The following is a 21,010-nucleotide window of genomic DNA, read 5'->3' on the forward strand; positions in this document are numbered from 1 at the left end:
ACTTCACTTTAATGCTATTAAGTTGTAAGTCATTTATACTTATTCATGAAATGGTAATGGGGTTCTTAAGGTTAAGCGAGGTGGGCATCTTTAATAGGGAAGTCATTCCTTCATTCAGCCATGATCCCAGTGCTGTGAAAAGCATTGATACTGTAGAGACTGTAGACCCTACCCTTGGAATTCAGGCGCAGCAGACAGATCTAACAGACTCAGCATGGCATGGTAAGGCCAGTCACAGGGGTGTCTGGTTCCAAGATTCAGAGTGAGTGAGTCACTTGGCCTCAGTTTCCTCATTTGTAAAATGAGACTTGCATTTTTGTGAGAACCACCTTAAACTAAGTATATAGTTTTGTTTTGTTTTTCTTTTAATGTCCCTAATATTTTAAGATCTTTCCTGAATCTAAATATGGTACAGGTGAGATGCACTTAAAGAAGATAGGAATTTATAAACAGAAGGTGAGGTTTAGGTTTCTTGTAAACAGTCACAAGTTCTTAGTTTTGAGTATCTAAAATACTACAAAGGGATTAAAAAAAAAATTGGGAGGCAAGCCCTTGTCTCTAGAGGATAAGTATGTACCTTTATTGAGATCTGCCCCCTCTGTCTGATGAGCACTGAGCCAGTCTCACATCCCATCACTTCTGGAGGTAACACTGCATGCAGAAGACTGGCAGGACAGTATGCTGAGGGTGCCCCGAGGCTTGGGTTGGCTATGATTGTCCACTTGCACCATCGCTGTTGTCTGACAGGTTCTAGAATGACTGGCCTGTCAGACCTGTGTGTGTTTACAGACGGGGTTGTGAGGGTAGAAGTGGTTCTGATAAAAGCAGAGTGCTGCGAGCTTAGCGTCTGTCTCAGCTGCAGCAGTAATGTGCCCTGCGGAAGGACATCTGAATCTCCCTCCTTTTATGGCTTACTCTGCATGTGGCTAAACATATTTCTTTAAAATAGTGTGAGAAAGTGTTAGGTGCTCAGTTTAGTCTGATGCTGTGTGATCCCATGGACTAGCCCACCAGCTCCTCTCTCCATAGGATTCTCCAGGCAAGAATACTGGAGTACGTAGCTATTCACCTCACTATCTTAACCAAAATGTATTTTCCAGTCACCTTTCTAAGAATACATGTCCTGAAAGTGAGTTTGCCTTTCCCTTAATTTTTTAAGTCTCTGTACTGTATTCCTGTTCTCTCTGAGGAGTGCTGAGGGAACTTGAAAACAGATTAGATACAGTGCTAAGATAATAGATCTAGGTTGTGAGTAAAGCGCTTAATCCATAGAAAGCTGTTTCTGTGTAACTCAGTCACAGTCAGTGTTTGTTGGTCTTGGATCTTGGTCTTGTTGTCAGCTTATTCATAGTACATTCTTATCCTCAGATTGACAAATATCTTGATAGCTTATACTTTTCTCTGGTAGAATTTCTGATTGAGAGCCATTATTTTCTTCTATTTCTTTTTCTAGTCAATTTCATCCCACACACTAGTATTTGATACTTATTTTTAGGCTACCTTCTGACATGAAATAGAGTTTTGTTAACTCTTCACAAGTGTTGCTATATCTCTAGACCCCATGCCATAGGGTTGCCAAGTGCCTTGGCAGCAGACAGCCCAGGCTGAGAGTGTCAGGTTACCTCAAGGGCGGGGGTGCTTTTTAAAAATTTTTTTGGCATTATAATTACTTCCCAGCAATAAAGAACTAGTGGTTCTTTAAAATGCTAGTGGTAAAGAACCTGCCTGCCAGTGCAGGTAGATGTAAGAGACTCAGGTTCGATCCCTGGGTTGGGAAAATCCCCTGGAGGAGGGCATAGCAACCTACTCCAGTATTCGTGCCTAGAGAATCCCATGGACAGAGGAGCCTGGTGGGCTGTGGTCCTTAGGATTGCAAAGAGTCAGACAGAACTGAAGCAACTTAGCCACACACACACGCACGCACTGTGACTTGATTTGAGGAACATCACAGAAAATTTTCCTTAATGAAAGAAAATGAAATCTCTCACTTACAGCATCTGCTTTCAAGTTGCTGTACCTCGAGGGTACATGTCTTCTCTCTTTCCTCTCTGGCTTACTAATTTGGGAAGTAGATAAAGAAGGACAAAACCCTTTTGGGATTTAGACACCGAGAGGGTTTACTCTCCCTCCCCACCCCTGGTGATTTGCTCCTTAAACACCATCCTAGTATATACCTCATTCAAATTTTTCTATTAGCAGAATGACAGATTACTATGTACCAGAGGCTTTCACAGTCAAAACCTCGTATATTAAATCTGACGTCAAGCTTTGAAACTGCATAATAATTTAGCACCAAAGAAGAAAAGACTGTCAAAAAGTCTCCTGTCCTTCCACCAGATATAAAATACTGAGCTAGATAAGAATTTATCATTTGTGTAGGGTATTTTTTCCTGTAGCAGGACTGGGAATCACTTCTTTATTGCATTTGTATGTAATGTTCACTCTTTATTTTCAAGGGATTTTGCCTGCCCAAAGAGTTTATGGAAGATTCAGCGGGAGAAGGGGCAACTGAATTCCATGACTATGAGGGAGGAGGGATTGGAGAAGGCGAGGGCATGAAGGATGTGAGTGATCAGATAGAAAATGAAGAACAGGTATGTTTTCATGGCCATGAAATATGTAAATTGGATGCAGAAGCATACACTCCTTTTCCAGTATTTAAATTACACATATAAATGTTTTTGCTATTAGATTAATGGTTTTCAGACTGATTTAGGTACCTTAGAATACTGGAGTTTAGGGAGTGGCTGTAAATTAAAAGCTTGAAGACAATAGAAAGGATATTTTGTAGCTCAGTCATTGGTTGACCTACAATTTGGGAAGGAAATAGTTTTTTGGTTTTTGGTTTTTTTAAATTTAATTTTATTTTTAAACTTTACATAATTGTATTAGTTTTGCCAAACTGAATTTGCCAAAATGAATTCGCCACAGGTATACATGTGTTCCCCATCCTGAACCCTCCTCCCTCCTCCCTCAGGAAATAGTTTTAAAATTTTTTATTTTAAATGGGAACATTTTTGCTGATTTTCTAGAGAACACTTTTGGTAGTGGTTCATTTAAGGACAAAAAGTTTGGCTATTTTAAGTAATGATTACATTAAACAATAGTGCCAGTGTTTGTTATTAATAGGTTTTATTGTTGTATGTCTTTGACATGTTCAGATTTTAAATATCTATATCCTTTTTTAGTTGGACTCAAGAATGCTTTTGAAATATTTAGATACTTTGGACTAAGATTCTTCTATTACTTTTTAAAATTCAACCTGCTTTGGATTTTTTTTTTAAATGTACTTTTAGTCATTTAGTCATTAGATTAATCAACTGTGACTTGAAGAAAGAACAGGTAGTGGAATTTCATTTTATCATCTGTATTCTAAATGTAAATTAGTCCACAAATTTCTATTTAAGGTATGGTCATACCTATTAAAAATAGAGAAACAAACCGATCCAGACTTCCTCTCTTCCTTTGAAGGGAGAATTGGAAAAATATAAAGAAACCAAAAGAATAATGCTCGCATTTATGTGGTTGAGCTCTTATGTACAGTGTGTGTGTCTGTGTGTGTGTGTATTGGCCTTTCTGTATTTCTCAAATTTAACTTAATTAGCATTAGCACCCAGTACTTTGTTAATGAGGAAAAAAATAAAGTAAAAGAAACCTAATAGAAAAGTACAAATCCACTGCAAAAAAACATTATTAAGTGGGATAAAAAAACTTTCAGAAGAATTTGGCAGTGTCTAATAAATTTTAAACTCTTTGTGTTCTTTGATCTAGGAATTCCATGTTTTCTCACAGAAATCTCATAAGGCCCCAAGATAAATATTTGTACAAGGGAGTGTATTTATATTAAAATGTTTATTACAGCATTATTTACACTGGTGAAAATTGTGAAAGAATCCATATATTCATCAGGAAGGAATTATTTTTAAATGATACTATTTATGCAGAGCAATACTATAGATAAACATAATGAGATAAGTTTTTAAGTATCAACATGGAAATATATCTAGGACATATTTTTTTAACTTTGAAAAAACAGATTGCACAACAGTTTGTAAAGAATGATCCCTAAAAATTCTTGTTTAAAAAAATGCTGGAGGCAGGTTTTGATATATACTGTATATATTATATTTCTAAGTGTCTGTTGGTGTACTTATAGATAAAATGATGTGCTAGAACATCACCAGTGGTAATTTCTTTGGTAATTTTGGAGGATGGGGGTGCCAGGGAAACATACTCTTTCTGTTTGGCTTAGAAATTTTTATATGAGATTGTATTACTTTTGTATCTTAAAAAGAACTTTTAAAATTCAACCATAATGGAAGAGATAGCAATCTGAATCTTTTGCCCAAGATATAATATAGATTGTGTAGGAATATGTAGTCTAAGGAAAAGTGAAGAAAATTGCATTTACTGGGGGAGGGATAAATTAAGAGTTTGGGATTAACAGATACACACTACTATATATAAAACAGATAAGCAGCAAGGACCTACTGTATAACACAGGTAACTGTATTTAATACCTTGTAATAACTTATAATAGAAAATGATCTGAGGAAGTGTGAGTGTATCTGAATCACTTTGCAATACATCCGAACCTAACATAACATTGTAAATCAACTGTACTTCAACTAAAAAGATAAAAAAGAAAGTAGTAGAGGGGGAAATTTACATCACAGTTGGGTAATGTCTATGAGAGATCAAAGTGACAAGATAGATATTAAATTTATATGCGGTGTAGTAAGTGAAATTTTTTTTTTTATCCTACATACAGAATACATAGACTTTTTAAATATGTCTGGATTTTAAAAAAAGTTTATTCTCTAACAACGAATGCAAAATAACTAGAAATTAGTTAACAGAAATATTAAAGCAAGTCACAAATCATGTGCATTTTCTCTGTTGGTTCTTTTTTCTCTCCCCAGAGAAAATTTTATACCATTGACCTTGGCGCTTATATATTTATATTCTATTTAGAGCTGAATAAACATTAGTAACAGTATGTTCATTTATGTTATTTAATGCTTTTTTATTTAGGCAGAAGATACATTTCAGAAGGGTCAAGAAAAGGATAAAGAAGATCCTGACTCAAAATCAGACATTAAGGGCGAGGATAATGCCATTGAGATGTCAGAAGACTTTGATGGGAAAATGCATGATGGGGAGCTGGAAGAACAAGGTTTGAGATTATCTGCTATTTCATTCTTGTTTTTGAAAAGTGGCTATTTTCTCCAGGAAACCACATGTTCCCAATAAGTAGCCTAGTATATACTCTTGGAGCAAGTTGGTTACTCTGCATGACTGTGGTGGAAGCATCAGCATATGCTGCATGTATGCGAGTGTGTCAGGAGTCTCTAGTTCCTTGCGGAGATTCTGCTCTGAGTAAACTGAGACACTGGCTCTGATGTTCCAGCTGCTCCATGTGCTAGATGAGTGACCTGTGGTGTCCTCTAGGGAGAGCGAGGAGATGCACCCTCACCGAGCTTGGCTCTCAGCTCAAGTTGAATTGTTCTAGAGAGGCTTTTTTTTTTTTTTAATATATATGTATTTTTTCTAATTGCAAAATCAGTAGACGTTTGTTGTAGATGATTTGGGATAAAAATACAGAAACCAAATCAATACCATTGTACCTGTCACCCAAATCACTTAATTTTGGAGTATTTCCATTTATTGCATATATATTCACATACACAGAGACCATGAATGGTCCTATAGTCTGCTTCTTTCATTTAACTTATGAGTATTACATGTCATTGAAAATTACTTGATAATGATTTCTTACAGCACATTATCATCTGTCATGTTATTACCATAATTCAACTGTTGCCCTAAATTTCTATCCAAAGCTTAATTTGAAATACAGTGTTATTTTAAGTGAATACCTTACAGAAATGATAGCTAACCTCAGAGTAGAAGAAGGTATGCATGCCTAAGAGAGTGTAAGAGTATATAACCTTTGTCAAAGCAGACCTTGATCAAAGACAAAGGAAAGAAAAGTCTGGTTATTTGAGCAAGGAAAGAAAATTCTGGTTAATTGATCAAGACACATGATTTGAGATGTTGGACAGAATCATTGGCAGAGAATAAGTTGGAGGTGGGGAAGAACCTTGGAGATACTGTAGACCACCCTTGATCATTTCCCAGGTAAGAAACCAAAACCCAATGAGGTTGCTGGGACCCATAATGAACTCTCCCAGCACCAGAATGAGACATCCTGACAGCTGTTCTACCACCCTCCTTACAGTCCTTTACCATCACACACCCCAGACCTCCTTTCTCCTCCAGTCTGCAGACACAGTAGGAGTGCTTCAGGACACCTGAAAGCATCTGCCTGTAGGGTGTTCTGCAGAATTGCAGCACATCCCAAGTAGGATCCTGGCCGGGTCCCTGCCTCTCCCACACACACAGGAACAGATTAGTCTGGGGATCTGCCGAACTGAGCTGAGTGCCTTCCCTTTCAGAAGAAGATGAAGAAAAATCAGATAGTGAGACTGGAGACCTAGATAAACAGATGGGCGATCTGAATGGTGAGGAAGCTAACAAACTAGATGAGCGGCTTTGGGGTGATGATGACGATGAAGAAGATGAGGAGGAAGACAGTAAGACTGAAGAAACAGGACCAGGAATGGATGAGGTAAGTAGAAGATTCCCCCATCACTCTGTCCCCACGGTGAGAGGGGCAGTCATCCTACCCACGACCGCTCCCTGTCGTTCATTGCTCTTTCTTTTCTGTCTTGGTTTTTCTTCCCGTCTCTATTTTTCTGTTTTTTTTCCTGCTGTCTAGATTTTTTATTATATTCAGGGCTCAAAGAGTAGCCTGACCTGAGGCATCCCTTGTGTTACGGAGGAGGGAAATTGGAGCACTCGTTAAAGATGCTGTATCTCATTCTGCCAGTGGTCACCACACTTGCCCAGCCCTGAGCTTAGGGGACCCCAGGGCTGGGTGTGATGCATCCCGCAGCTCAGACACCCCTCCCCACCCTGCTGTTCACATGCCTGCTGTCACTGCTGCCACCCGGGCTGTCCTGCATGTTCCCTCCAGGATGATAGGCGTGCCCCGTCAGCTGGATGGTTCCATGGGATTGGCCCAGCACGTGTCTGGGAGCCGCGTTAGACAATAAATGAAAGCAGTGTTTTAGATTGAGAGTGATGATGTTGTGTTTTTTCTTCCTCTGATATTTAGGAAGATTCTGAGCTTGTAGCTAAAGATGACAACTTAGATGCTGGCAAGTCAAACAGAGAGAAAACCCAGCAAGATAAGAAGGAGGAAAAGGAAGAAGCAGAAGCTGATGATGATGGACAAGGCCAAGACAAAATTAATGAACAAATAGATGAGGTAATGAGGATTCAAAACCCACCTGCTCTTCTCACTCAAGGCCAAGGCCACTGCAACGCACAGCTCCCAGGGTGTCTCAGGACGTATTTTTTCCTACTTACCATTTGTTTTCCCACTGCCTCATAAAGGAATGTGTCATAGAGCCTCTTAACTGAACATAAAATATCTAATCACTGGTTACCGATGAGATGAGCTTTGTTCTGTTGGGACTCATGGTATAGTTCAGAAACTAAAACCCACCATGCTTTTGTATATTTCTTCCATAAACTTCCATGTCCTCTTTGAAATAGGTAACACAGCACCTCCTATCTATGGAGAATGTGCACAAAAAGTGAAACTTGACATTCCAACATGAAAACTGTAAAAAAATATTGGTAAAATTCTAATGTGTGCTGGTAATTTTAGAGCAGAGACATTGTATTCTCTCAGCATAAGGACAGTTGACCCTTGGGGGCACTGACCACCTGCAAGGCTGGAAATCTGTGTGTAACTTTATAGTTGGCCCTCTGCACCCATGGACTCTTCAGCCTCAGGTCCTTAACAGCCACAAGTCTCTGTGGTACCATAGCACATATTTATTGAAAAAAATCCACATAAGTGGTCTGAATAAGTGGACCTGCACCATTCAAACCTTTGCTGTTCAAGAGTCAGCTGTGTTTAGAGCTAGTTATGTGTGAATGTTATTCTTTTTAAAAGTTTACTTTTATTTTTCCTGATCTCTGTTGCCCAAAGAGGGAATATGATGAGAACGAGGTGGATCCTTACCATGGCAACGAGGAAAAGCTGCCTGAACCTGAGGCCTTGGACCTTCCAGATGACTTGAACTTAGACAGTGAAGACAAGGATGGTGATGGGGACACTGACCATGAAGATGGAGAAGGTGTGTCTTTTAAAACATAAAGGGCCTGTTGAAAGTCACTGCAAATGAGCAATAACTGATTCCTTTTCAGGCCAGCGTCATGGCCAGCTCATTATCATGTCTGATCAGTGTAATTCCAGCTTGATAAGATCACTTGCTTTTTCTTTGTTGCATTTCTCCTCCAAGTAGACCTGAAGCCTGTAGCCAGCTGGTCTTCGTCACTCCAGTCATCTCCCGTCCCGTATTTCTCTGCCTCTGTGTCTGGGTGGTACTGTCACTCACGGTTCTACCTCCTTCCTGGTTCACTGTGGGCCCCCTCTCGTGGATTGGTATAAACACTGTGCAGTCCAGGTAGAGTCAGGCCTCTTGCAGAGCCCAGTTACTAGCTTTCTGGTGAAAGTTTTGTTTGTTTTTAATTAATTATTTTTGACTGTACCATGCAGCTTGCTGATCTTAGTTCCCTGGCCAGGAATTGAACCTGGGCAGCTGCAGTGAAAGCACCAAGTCCTAACCACTGGACTGCCAGGGAATTGCCTCCTAGGAAAGTTATTGATTGTTGTGCTTATATTGTGTGTTTAGGCTGAAATATGAAATCATAATGGGAAGTGAAATTGAATAATCCCAAGAGAACTCACTTGGCACAACAGGAACCCAGTGCTTCTGTCCCCCGCTGTTCCCTCTGAGTGTGACTCCCTTAGGGAGTGCTTCCTGGTGTCAGGAGGTGGTGTAGGTGATGCTGCTGTGACGGAGACCCTGTCATGATAGGTCACCAGACAGGAAGGTAGCAACAGCCTCACTTAGCTTCTTAGTGAGGCAGTTACATATTTAGAAAGCTATTAAAAACACCATATTAGAACAAAAAGAGCATATTACAAAAGAATAAATAGAGGTACTATTTATGTGAAAATTTGCTAAAAGAAATAGTACTATATATTGTTTATGGAGCATCAAATGTATGAAAACACAGAAATAATTTACGGTAACTTCAGGTTATGAGCTCTGAGGAAGGAGGAAGATCAGAGACATCCAGAACCCTGACAGTTGTGTCCAGAACTATTTTATTCCTTAAATACAAGTGACAGATATGATACACTTGTTGGCAAAATATTAACATCTCTTAAATCTAGGAGGTGAGTATATGGCTCTCATAAACGTAAAATGCCTTTTTCACATTTGAGGTATTTGATAACCTGTGCTTACATTCTTCGCCCAGTGAATCTCTAGTTCTCCTTTTTAAGCATAGTATAAGCTGTTGCTTCTAAGGCACTTTTCATTACCTTATAATACTGGAAGCTTATTTCAACCTTAAATTCAACAGTCAAGCAAGCATAAAATTAAAGTTCACTGAGAATTGAATAAGCTATTTTGCCCTAGAAAAATATCCAGGCTCATTTTAAGCTACTATGTATATAAACTAAGAAGCAATTACTGTGAACAAGTTATCTTTATACAGTTCTTTTCCATTTACAGTTACTGCAAAATACTGGCTATGTTCCCTGTGTTGTATAATACATCCTTGAGCCTATCTTACATCACCAATCTGTACCTAACACCTCCTGCTCCTGTCTTACTTCTCCCCTCCACACAGTGATAACCACTAGTTTTTCTGAGTCTGAAGAATAAATTATTTTAAAGAATTATTTACTAACAAAGTAATTGATTTCTGAAGTATCCAAATTACAGAAAAGCTCTTTTAAACAAAACTTTTTCAAACAGGATTGTTCCCATTTGAATATATGTTGTATTTTCTGTGTATGGTAAGGAATGACATCCATTAGTTATTCCTAATGATAATTGAAAATTAGACTAGCATTTCCTGTCTGTTCTAAAATATTCCTATTGTAGTGGTGGCTTTTTGGATTTTTAATGGATATCCAAACAGTTGTATGCAATATATAAGCATAGTGAAGAGCAGATGTAGCTAGATTCTTCTGTGAAGGGTTGGTCAGATAATAAACACATCAGTCTTTGCCAGTCATAAGCTGCAACAGAGTCGCAGATCCTCAGTTCTGCTCTTGTAGTGTGAAGTCAGCCATAGGTAATACAAAACGGATGGAGTATATTGTTCACATCGGTGAACAATTGGATGCAGCGGTGTTCCAGTATAACTACTTGCAGAAATATGTAGATGGCCAGATTTGGGCCACGGACCATAGTTTGCCAACTTCTGGTCTGAGAATGATAAAAAGATGCTTGTGTAACTATATCTCGTCTTAAGAAATCATATTGTTTAGTTTTTAAATTCTGCATTCTTTCTTTTGTTTAATCTGTCCAGAAGAGAATCCTTTGGAAATTAAAGAACAACCAAAGGATACTGAAGAACCAGGTCATGAAGCTGAGGACATAAATGAAGAGACTGAGGCTGATCAGGATGAAGGTCAGGCTCAACCCCAGCCTGAGGGAGGCCACAGTGAAGATGACAAGGGGGAGGAGGGAGAGGAAGAGATGGATACCGGAGCTGACGACGGAGACCAGGATGCTGCCGAGCACCCTGAAGAGGACACAGAGGAGGCTCCACTGTCCTCGGAGGACAAGGACAAAGACACCAGTGAGGAAAGCCCACAAAAGGACACACCTGTTGACCAAGGTCTCCAGCCTCAGGTATCACGGCGGATCTGCCTTGTCCTCTATTCAAAGTGATAATGATGAGAAGAGTACCATCTTCTCGCTAGACTCTCTTAGGATGCTTTACCATGAGCAGGTGACAGCGCCAAGCAGTTTTCGGTTTGTGGCTGATCCCCTCCCTGCAGCTCCTCTTGGTGAGGAGAGGGACCCTCACTTCATCTTCTCCCCTCAGAGCATTTAATGCTATTTGATTTCCTTGCAGACGCAGGAAAAAGAAGAAGGGGAGAACTCTGACATGGAGGAGCCGGTGCCAGAGCCCACGGAGAGGAAAGAGCACGAGTCCTGTGGGCAGACGGGCTTGGAGAGCGTGCAGAGCGAGCGGGCTGTGGAGCTGGCTGGGGCCGCGCCCGAGAAGGAGCAGGGCAGAGAGGTGAGGGCCTCGTCTCCACCAGCCGCCTCTTGGGATAGCCTCCTCTTCTGTGTGAAACCACGTTCTGTTCAGCAGCAGTGATTGCTGCGTAATGTTTTTTTGTTGTTGACATCTAAAACTCCAGCTCCCATTCTTTAAGAAAATGGTCGTACACCTATATTTATATGGAACAACCCCCAGAATATTTTTACACACTGTATTTAAGTGATGTGCTTAATGAGAAAAAATTACTAGAGTGTAGTTCTCTGTGGGAGAATCAGGTTCAAATTCTGTTTTTGAAGCTCCTAAGCAAAGAAGGGTTGACTTGAGGTTTCATGCAGTGATATGGGTCTAGCAGTGCATCCTTTTTCCTTACTGTTCACCAGGCTGCCAAACATTTTAATTTGAAAAGCAAAACACTTCTTCATTCCTTGATGTGGGGTGATGTGTCTTTTGTAGCTGCAGTTGGGGCGTTGGTAGTCTGGAGGGAGCCCTGGAAGTCAGGGGGCCTGCTGCTCAGTGGTGTCTCTGGACGACTCCCTTGGTCTCTGGACCCCCATTTTCTCAGCAGTAATTACAACTGTTTATACCTCTCTTACCCTTCCAACCCATTTACTCAGCATCCGTTCATGAGGTGCTGAGCATTTCATTACTCTGGTAGATCTTCACAGTGGCCCTATAAAATAAATATTATTGTTCTTTCTGTGTTCTCCATTTTGTATCTGAGTTAAATAAGCCCCCGTAAAGTTAAATGACAGTCTCGAGGGTACCCAGCTGGTTGATGATGAGGCCTCATTTCTGATCGAGGTCTGTCCTGCTTTCAGAGTAAGCCAAAGTTCCCCAAGAGGGTACCAGACAGGTCTAGGTGCTTCTGTTTCTGTGCACAGGCCAGAACAGTGAGTTCCAGAGCAGACAGGCAGGTGTGGTCACAGTCATCCCCTGGGCTCCAACAGGGATTGATTCCAAGACCCCCACGGATACCCAAATCCACGGCCGCTCAAGTCTCTTATGTAAACTGGTGTATTGCAATGGGTCTTCCGTGTCCGCAGATTCAGAGGGCTGGCTGCACGTGACTGAGGGGAATTGTACACAGCGCAGTCTGTAGCCAGGTGCTTATTCCGCTTCCTGCCCCTCACTCTCTGTGGCTTGGATTTCACAGGAACACGGCAGTGGAGCTGCGGATGCAAACCAGGCAGAAGGCCACGAATCAAGCTTCATGGCACGAATGGCCGCCCAGAAACACACCAGGAAAAACACACAGGTCTCTATCGCTCTTCAGCTAAACTTAGGTGAAGGCTGCGTGTAAGATAATGCTCCAGATATACTGGTTAAAAAAAAAAAAAATGCCCAGCCTTTGCTGTCCCACCATGATGGCATCCTTGGTTAGCAGACCAGGACTGCCGGGCTTCTTCCCTTTTTCTTGGTGGGGATGGACAAACGCATATCCTGATCCTGTGATGCTCTTGTTCTGGAGCCTAAGAACCAAGTGGTGTTGCCAAGCTACTAACCAGTAGCACTCTGTTCACTGTCCATTCTCCTCTGTGTCTGGTTTCTTTAATTCTATTCAGTTCTGTCCTATCCTATCCTGATCCTGTTTTATTTAGCTGCACCGCATAGCGTGTGGGATCTTAGTTCCCTGACCAGGGATTAAACCTGGGCCCCAGCAATAAAAGTGCTGAGTTCCAGCTGCTGTAACACTGACAAATTCCCTATTTTCTGTTTTAAATACAAGATTTTAAAAGTGGGGTGCTATTTATGGATGTGACATAAAATCAGTCTATAGAAACCAATGCCCTAGAAAGCTTCCGTTTTATCCCTGTGCTCAAGCCACCCAAGGGACTGTCCTCAGAGCATATTGGTACTACCAGTCTTGTCTTCTAAGAGATTTACTGCATATGTAGCATATGAATGGATGTTTGTGTGTGTGAGAGAGTGTCTCTTTGCCTTTATTTCAGATATAAAAGTATATCATAGAGATTGCTCTGTGTATTTAGAGATCTTCCTATCAACAGCTGCATTGAATTCCACTCTTGTATGGCTGTACCTAATTTATTTAATCAGCCCCCGAGGATAAACGTTATTTTTATTTTTTGTGTGTTACAAAGTTCTGATGAATTTCCTCGTATTTCCCACAGAGTTTTAAGAGGAAACCTGGGCAGGCCGACAACGAACGCTCCCTGGGTGATCACAGTGAGCGTGTGCATAAGAGGCTGAGGACCATGGACACAGAGAGCCGCGCCGAGCAGGACCCGGCCCAGCCCCGGGCCCAGGTGGAGGACGCAGAAGCATTTGAGCACGTCAAACAAGGCAGCGAGCCCTACGATGCACAGACCTACGGTACAGAGCTGGGGGGCCTCCCTCGCTCATCAAGCTCTGTGAGCACTTATGCTGACTGTGTCTGCCAGGTGTTGTTACAAAGTCATCTTAAGAGGGAGGGGAAACGACCTTTCAAACGAGTTTCCTTTTAATAAGAACTGTGCAGATATACAATTTGGTTTTGAAATAAAGGTATCTGTAGCCAAGTGCAGGGTTTCAGTGCTCAGGGTTCTGGGTCTAGTGAAGCCTTTTAAATATTATTGGTGACGGTTGGCTATCCAAACCCAGCACTGATCTCAGGGATCTGAGTAGCAGACGTTTCTTCACTGTCACTCTGCAGTGGTTCAGAACGTAAGTGACAAAGAAAACAAGATCTCAGTATAGGAAGTCAGTCATCACTCAGTCTCCCCTCCGAGCTCTCTGGGTGACTTTTCACTGTTTCGTTCCTAACGTAAGCTGGTATTGATAATATGACACAGAAAGGACTGCTCTCCTGTGGATTACTCTCTTCTCTTCCTGTCCCCACCTTTAAGAAAATGAAGCAGAACCGACGACAACTGCCATACATGGGGCTTTTATGTTGTGCCTAGCACTGTTCTGAGCTTTGCAGCCTGATTCCTCTAGTAATCTCGAGCTAGGATGCCTCCATTTTATCAATCAGCATCCTGAGGCCAAAGAGGTTTAAGGACTTGTCCAGGGTCACGATGCTGGGATACCCACGTTGTCTTTCTGTGCCCCCTACCCTCCACTGTTATACTTCATCACTACAGTTTCTCCACCCATAACTTGGCAATGAGGATAATTCCATTAGCTGCTCTGAGTCATGCGCTCAGCACGTTTATTCTGGTTCAGTCTCTGATCATAGCAATAAAAACCCAGCAGCTAAACATCCTGTTCTGTGGTCACATGTATGGTTACACCATATCCTTATAGTTTCTGGGGAAAGCAAGGAAATAAGACACTTAGGTCAGCAGCTCACAAAGCCAAGTACTGTGTCCAGTGTCCAGGCCACATAACTAGTCAGTGGTAGAATCTCTGACCAAAAGCACACCCACTCTCAAAGACTGTTCTGCAAAGAGCTAAGCTTTCTATTTGTATGCGCTTTGTTGGCAGATGTGGCCAGCACAGAACAGCAGCAGTCTGCAAAGGACTCCAGCAAGGCTCACGAAGAGGAGGAGGTAGAGGATACCTCCATGGACCCGGAGGAGCAGGAGGAGCTCAGAGCGGTAGACACAGAGCCACTGAAGCCAGAGGAGGTCAAGTCAGGGAGCACGGCCCAGCCAGGTGAGTGAGTTCTGTGGTGAACACCCCCTTCCCACCTAAGCTCCTTGACTCTCGTGCTGTTGTCTTGCCTGGTCTGTTCTTTTTACGTCCTAACCCATGACTTAGATACTCATGTGCCCATAGTAACTCCCCTGTACATACTTCCTTTGGGAGTAGAAAGGTGGGGGAGTGGTGTTACAGGTCACTGACATTCACGGAGAAGCCCAAGTTCCAGACAAAATCCTGGCAGTCTTTCTTAAATACGTAGAAGAAAACAGAACAGTGCACATACTCCAGTTATAACCAGAAGAGATTCTTGATTACTAGAGAAACAGTATTTTTAATTATAAAATATGCAATGTTAGCATAAAATGCAATAAAACGTTTAAAGAACTAGGGAAATGCATGTGAGAAAGTAACACTAACTTCTTACATTTTATAACTGTTCCATTTCATAACCGACCCCAAGTGCTATTACCAGGCAGTTCATTTTTTTTTAATGTATTCAACACACATGGAAAGAGAACATCAGCAATGAAATAAATGCAAATTCAAAATAACCTGCTAAATTCAACAACTGCTGCTTCTGCTTGCTTCTTCTCAGGGGCGTTAGGATCACAGACTGCCATTATGTGACAGTAAAGACATAGCTCTGTGATTAGATCTTCCTTGATTCAAATCCAGACTTTGTCTTACTTACTTTATAGGTGGAGGCAAATTATTTGTCTTTGCCACAGCTTCCTCATCTATAAGATGGAACCATGATTTTAATTTTTATCAGTGTTCTGCATGCACACAGTTTAATGAATCACACAGTTCTACAAGGCTTGTCAGGGTTAAACAGTTTCCCCTACTTTCCCCTCCCCAGAACACAACAGGGTGGGGATAGAGGGGAGTTAAGGGAGTGCGAATTGGCAATGACTGTCTCAGAGAGAAAGAACACAGGGAGCTGACATGTTAATGTGCCTGGAGGTCTGAGCGACTGTAAGATTGACATGTGACTGAAGGCTCAGTCTTCATTCTGATGTTATGGTAAGTAAAACTCGGTCCTTGTGTGAGAACAGGCTCTGAAGAGATGGAGATGGAGACCCAAACTGTTAAATCAGAGGAAGACCAACACCCCAGGACAGACCCATCACACGAGGAAACAGAGAATGAGAAACCAGAGAGAAGCCGAGATTCCACCATTCACACAGCCCATCAGTTACTTGTGGACACGATTTTCCAGGTCCTAAAACTTTTAACAGATCACCACTTTAATAAGTTGACAATATGGAATTATAAGTTGCCTTTAATTCTTAAAAACTTTATAAGCATCTGGTTGTTTGGGGGCTTCATATCGTATCAATCTTTCAAGGAGTACTGTTGGTATGACATACTTCTGAGTGTGTCAAGTAACACACTGGGCAGGTGTGTGAGCACCTCTCTGAGCAGGTAACACACTTCGAACAGCCAATCCTAGAGTCACTGTGGGAGGTCTGTGTCCTTACCTGGCCACGGTGGGGGGCCTGGCCCTCTTCTCAACATTCACCAGCCTTGTGTTGGGAGCCTGCAGGTCAGTTAAGTTTATGTTGGTTAAGCAGTAAGCATCTTTGACTTAATGCTTTCATGTAGGAAGAACCAATTAACTGAGTTTTCCCAAACTGTTTGACTTAATGGTAGTCTAGATTAATCAAAGAACATTTCTGTTATTGATACCTTCCTGGGTACTTTGGGATTTATTAATGTTCAGAATTTCCTTTTTCCATCTTACCCTCAAAAAAATGGGAAGGAGAAGAATAGTTGTCTGGCATCTTTTGTGCCATTAAATTTGCTCAAGTTTTGCATCTCTGTGGGAGTTCATACTGCAGGGAAGAAGGCAACCAAGGATAATGAATTAGTGATTCCAACCTGGGTCTCCTCTATCTGTGACTTTTCCCTCTTAGCCCTTCTTAAAAGATGTCAATGAGCTAAGACAGGAGCTGGAGAGACAGCTGGAAACATGGCAGCCACATGAATCTGGAAACCCAGAAGAAGTAAGTCACTGGTCTTTCACTAAATAGCTTGACTTTCTAAGATGCAGCAAACTTAATAGGTTCTTAACTCCAGTTACCTTGGGAAAGGAAAGGAAAGTGGAAAGTGAAGTGGCTCAGTCGTGTCCGACTCTTTGCGACCCCATGGACTGTAGCCTACCAGGCTCCTCTGTCCATGGGATTTTCCAGGCAGTAGTACTGGAGTGGATTGCCATTTCCTTCTCCAGGGGATCTTCCTGACCCAGGGATTGAACCCAGGTCTCCCGCATTGTAGACAGACGCTTTACCGTCTAAGCCACTAGGGAAGTCCAGTATATGAAGAATATAATTTTAAAGCCTGCTTTGCCACTAGATGTACAGCTTAATTAAAACAAAAACTGATGTTTCATTTTTTAACTTCCATTCCTCACTCTGTAATGGAAATAATAGAGGTGACAGTGGTTGAGATGTGGGACAAAAGTCTAATACTATGTCACTGTCTGAATAGACCACCAGGAACACTGCCAGCTGGCGTAAAGTGGAAGTGTGGATTAACCGAGAGTTTCCTTTTTAGTGAGCTTGCGCCCTAAATTCATTGTATATATGTATACACAAATCGATCTGTCTTCATTCTCATCACATGTATGTAATGATTGCTGTGCCATAATTGGCCTAAAAAAAAAATGGAGCTTTGTACCCAGGAAATAAGCACACTGTTAAGGGTGTTACTTGAGAGGTTTGCCCTTGTCACTTTTGCTTTTGAAACGAGACCCTGAGAACCCATGATTTAAGTGGCTGGATCTCCTGACACCAAAATAAACCATCACAGCTCCCTCTCCATGTGAAGGGTACACATTATATACCCCTCATAGGAGATGTGAATAAGGCACTGATCTGGTCATGAATTCCAATCTTTTACTGCCTTATTGAAATTTCATTCTTTCGCATTGGAACTGTGAATTAGTGGCTTTGGTGAAAGAGGAGACATTTTAAACCAAGTGAATCAGCTTGCCGAGAGAAGCAAGTTGTTTTCTTCTGCTTTGCTTCAAGCCCTGGTCTTGCTGTAATGACCTTGCCTGGCTCTGACATTCTAAAGGCACCTTGCACATTGTTGTCACAGGAGAAGGCCGCAGCGGAGATGTGGCAGAGTTACCTGGTCTTAACTGCGCCTCTGTCACAACAGCTGTGTGAACAGCTTCGTCTCATACTGGAGCCAACCCAGGCCGCCAAGCTGAAGTAAGTCTTCTGCACTGGAGGCACTCGTGGCGCCCTGAGGAGATGCCAGCGTCGCCTTTCCTGCTGCGCCTAGCACCGGCCAGCTGTGGTGCTGGCGTCTAGGTGGCCATTCCTGCTGCACAGGCACCAGTGTGGCGTCCTTACCTTGTTGCCATGTTGTTGTCTCTACAGAGAAGCTTCTGTGACTAGTTAATCAGATGAGGAGACTGGCTGAACGTTGGCAGGGTGTGCTGCTCACCCTCTACATGTTGGGTCACTCACTCGCTGCACGCATCACTCACCTAGATCTTTCCAAAGTGAAAGTGAAGTTGCTCAGTTGTGTCCGACTCTTTGCGACCCCATAGACTGTAGCCTACCGAGGTCCTCTGTCCATGGGATTTCCCAAGCAGTAGTACTGGAGTGGGTTGCCATTTCCTTCTCCAGGGGATCTTCCCAACCCAGGGCTCAAACCCAGGTCTCCCGTGTTGTAGACAGACGCTTTACCATCTGAGCCACCAGAGAAGTCCAAAGGGGTGTCCAAAATCAAGAGTTTTAGAACAGAAAAGAGAATCCAACACTTAACAGTCAATGCAAACATATTTTTTTTTCCTTTTTAAAAAGTGTTTTACATTTTCTAAAAGGACCTAATCATTATTGCCACATACATATCTGTTTGCTGCTGATCAAGAAGATCCCGGCAGTCTCAGTTGACAGTAATACTTCATTGTGCCAGGATACTGGTTATTTGGTGTAATTGGCTGTCGGGTACTGTTACTGTGCTTTTAGCTCTAATCTTTGTTCTGTTTGGTTAAATTTAATAGAGGGGACTATCGAACTGGGAAGCGACTGAACATGCGGAAGGTTATTCCATACATTGCCAGCCAGTTTCGGAAAGACAAGATTTGGCTTCGAAGAACCAAGCCTAGCAAACGGCAGTATCAAATCTGTCTGGCTATCGATGACTCTTCCAGCATGGTGGACAACCACACCAAACAGGTAAGGAGTAGCGGTGCCGTGACGGTTTGATGGGCCACCGGGCAGAAAGCACTGTGGAATACCAGTCAGTTCTGAGAATGTGAGACCATATTTGAGAAGACCTAAACGTTAAACAGTTCGAAAGCAATTTCAGGATGTCCCTAAGACTGTGGTCTCTTAGACTGTAGATCTTTTAGATTATTGTATTTCTTAGCCTTGCTGTGCAGCTGTCTAGCTGCAGGGTGAGTCAGTCCGACAGTGTTTATTTTCCACAAAACATGACGCACTGTACTGTTTTAGACCATGCACAATTTAGTATCTGAATATCTCTGATTTTTCTAAGAAAAAGTCTTCAGTATACATTTCTTTAAGTCTATGTAGAGTTAGTGTTCTGTCAGTATTAACAGGGCTTAGGAGCCTGGGTAGAGTTCCCTACAACCCCACCCACCGTCATGGACATGGAGAGTGGTGGGAGGTTCCGCAGTGATACCCAGCATGAGCCAGTGAGTAACCTAAAGTCTGTACATACACTTTACTGGGAAACAAAAGCATACCATCTAAACCTGGGTTCAAGTCTCAACTCCCCACTTAGTACATGACTTTGGGCAGGTAATTTTACTTCTTAAAAAAGGATTATAACAATACTTAACTCAAACTCATAGTTATGAAGACTAAATGAAATAACATATATAGAGCACTCGGTTCAGTGCCAGGTACTTGATACATGTTCAGTAGGTGTTAGTTGCTATAAATATCATCTTCTTTTCAGTTGAATTTAAATTCTAAAACTATACCATCATGTGTGCATAGATTAGAATAAATAGGCTAATAAAATCTTTTATCCATGAGAGATTATGTAGTCAAAAAAGCAGGGGGAAACCATAATTTGTGGACCAAGTTTCCGGAGATCACTTTTACTGGGTAATGCTAAAGCAGACCTTTCCTACTACTATAACGGATACTGGGTTTTGGTGCCTGTGGCATTAGCCAGGGCCGAAGACTACCAAGGCCTCCCAGTTGGTGAACAGCCATATTGATAGTGTTCCTCTGTGTGCCATACCAAAGAAATAGCATTTCCTGTGGGACTCGTCGTATAAAGAGTTGAAAGGCATTGGTGTCAAGAATACCCTGATGCCTTCAACCCTCCGTTTTCTGTTTTACAGCTTGCCTTTGAGTCTTTGGCCGTGATTGGAAATGCTCTAACCCTTCTGGAAGTCGGTCAGATTGCAGTATGCAGGTAAAGGTGCCTTTTAATCCCTTTGGGAAACCCAACCTTTTTTGCTGTGACAAAAGGTAATTCCCATTGTTTGGTTTTTCTCCTCCAAGTTTTGGAGAGTCTGTAAAACTATTACATCCATTCCACGAACAGTTCAGTGACTACTCAGGGTCCCAGATTCTGCGGCTCTGCAAATTCCAGCAAAAGAAAACCAAGATTGCTCAGGTAAGTTGATGAGATCACATGTCTTCTGAAGTTATTTTCTGGTATGAAAGTGGAAGTCGCTCAGCCTTGTCCAACTCTTTGCAACCCCATGGGCTATGCAGTCCGTGGAATTCTCTAGGCCAGAATACTGGAGTGGGTAGCCTTTCCTTTCTCCAGGGGAATCGTCCCAACCCAGGGATCGAACCTAGGTCTCCTGCATTGCTGGCAGTTTCTCTACCAGCTGAGCCACAAGGGAAGCCCCTTTTTTTCTGGTATAGGAAAAACATAATTTTTAGGACTCTCTCCTCCCTAATATGGTAAAATTTACAATAGAGAATAGTCCTAAACCTCAGATTGTGTACCACTGGAATAAAATCTCCTTTGGCTTCCATTATTAAATACAATGTGACCTCTTTTTCTGTTACTCAAAGATCATTTCACTTTGCATCATTGAGTTTTTGGCTCCCTACTTTTTTTGAGCAGTTTGGAGCATTTTAGGAAAATGAACCACCTCCCAGTACGCTTATCAAGTGGGTCAAGGCCCATTTCTCTCCACCATTTAGCCTAGAGAAGTGATGTGAAATAAAGCTAGTGACTTGCTCAGGGTGGCGTGAGTTCAGAACAGTGTGGGATAGGAATTCTCTCCTGATTCCTATCTTAATTT

General features: G+C 42.0%; 1 protein-coding gene across 3 annotated transcripts in view; it reads left to right on the forward strand.

Annotated features, from left to right (window-relative positions):
- Positions 1 to 21,010, forward strand: part of MDN1 (midasin AAA ATPase 1) — a 141,290-nt gene that overhangs the window by 116,514 nt on the left and 3,766 nt on the right. For 2 of the 3 annotated variants that reach the window (XM_055535485.1, XM_055535486.1), the window contains exons 84-99: positions 2,457 to 2,594; positions 5,035 to 5,176; positions 6,459 to 6,631; positions 7,181 to 7,333; positions 8,066 to 8,213; positions 10,468 to 10,793; positions 11,020 to 11,187; positions 12,326 to 12,427; positions 13,302 to 13,503; positions 14,596 to 14,766; positions 15,810 to 15,973; positions 16,671 to 16,760; positions 17,857 to 17,972; positions 18,773 to 18,947; positions 20,090 to 20,163; positions 20,253 to 20,367. In XM_055535485.1, the coding sequence (XP_055391460.1) occupies positions 2,457 to 2,594; positions 5,035 to 5,176; positions 6,459 to 6,631; positions 7,181 to 7,333; positions 8,066 to 8,213; positions 10,468 to 10,793; positions 11,020 to 11,187; positions 12,326 to 12,427; positions 13,302 to 13,503; positions 14,596 to 14,766; positions 15,810 to 15,973; positions 16,671 to 16,760; positions 17,857 to 17,972; positions 18,773 to 18,947; positions 20,090 to 20,163; positions 20,253 to 20,367 (2,457 nt within the window). The remainder of the gene's footprint in view (positions 1 to 2,456; positions 2,595 to 5,034; positions 5,177 to 6,458; positions 6,632 to 7,180; positions 7,334 to 8,065; positions 8,214 to 10,467; positions 10,794 to 11,019; positions 11,188 to 12,325; positions 12,428 to 13,301; positions 13,504 to 14,595; positions 14,767 to 15,809; positions 15,974 to 16,670; positions 16,761 to 17,856; positions 17,973 to 18,772; positions 18,948 to 20,089; positions 20,164 to 20,252; positions 20,368 to 21,010) is intronic. The other variant, XM_055535487.1, reaches the window with a different exon arrangement.

The sequence above is a fragment of the Bubalus kerabau genome, chromosome 9, assembly GCF_029407905.1.
Source record: "Bubalus kerabau isolate K-KA32 ecotype Philippines breed swamp buffalo chromosome 9, PCC_UOA_SB_1v2, whole genome shotgun sequence".
NCBI lineage: Eukaryota > Metazoa > Chordata > Mammalia > Artiodactyla > Bovidae > Bubalus > Bubalus kerabau.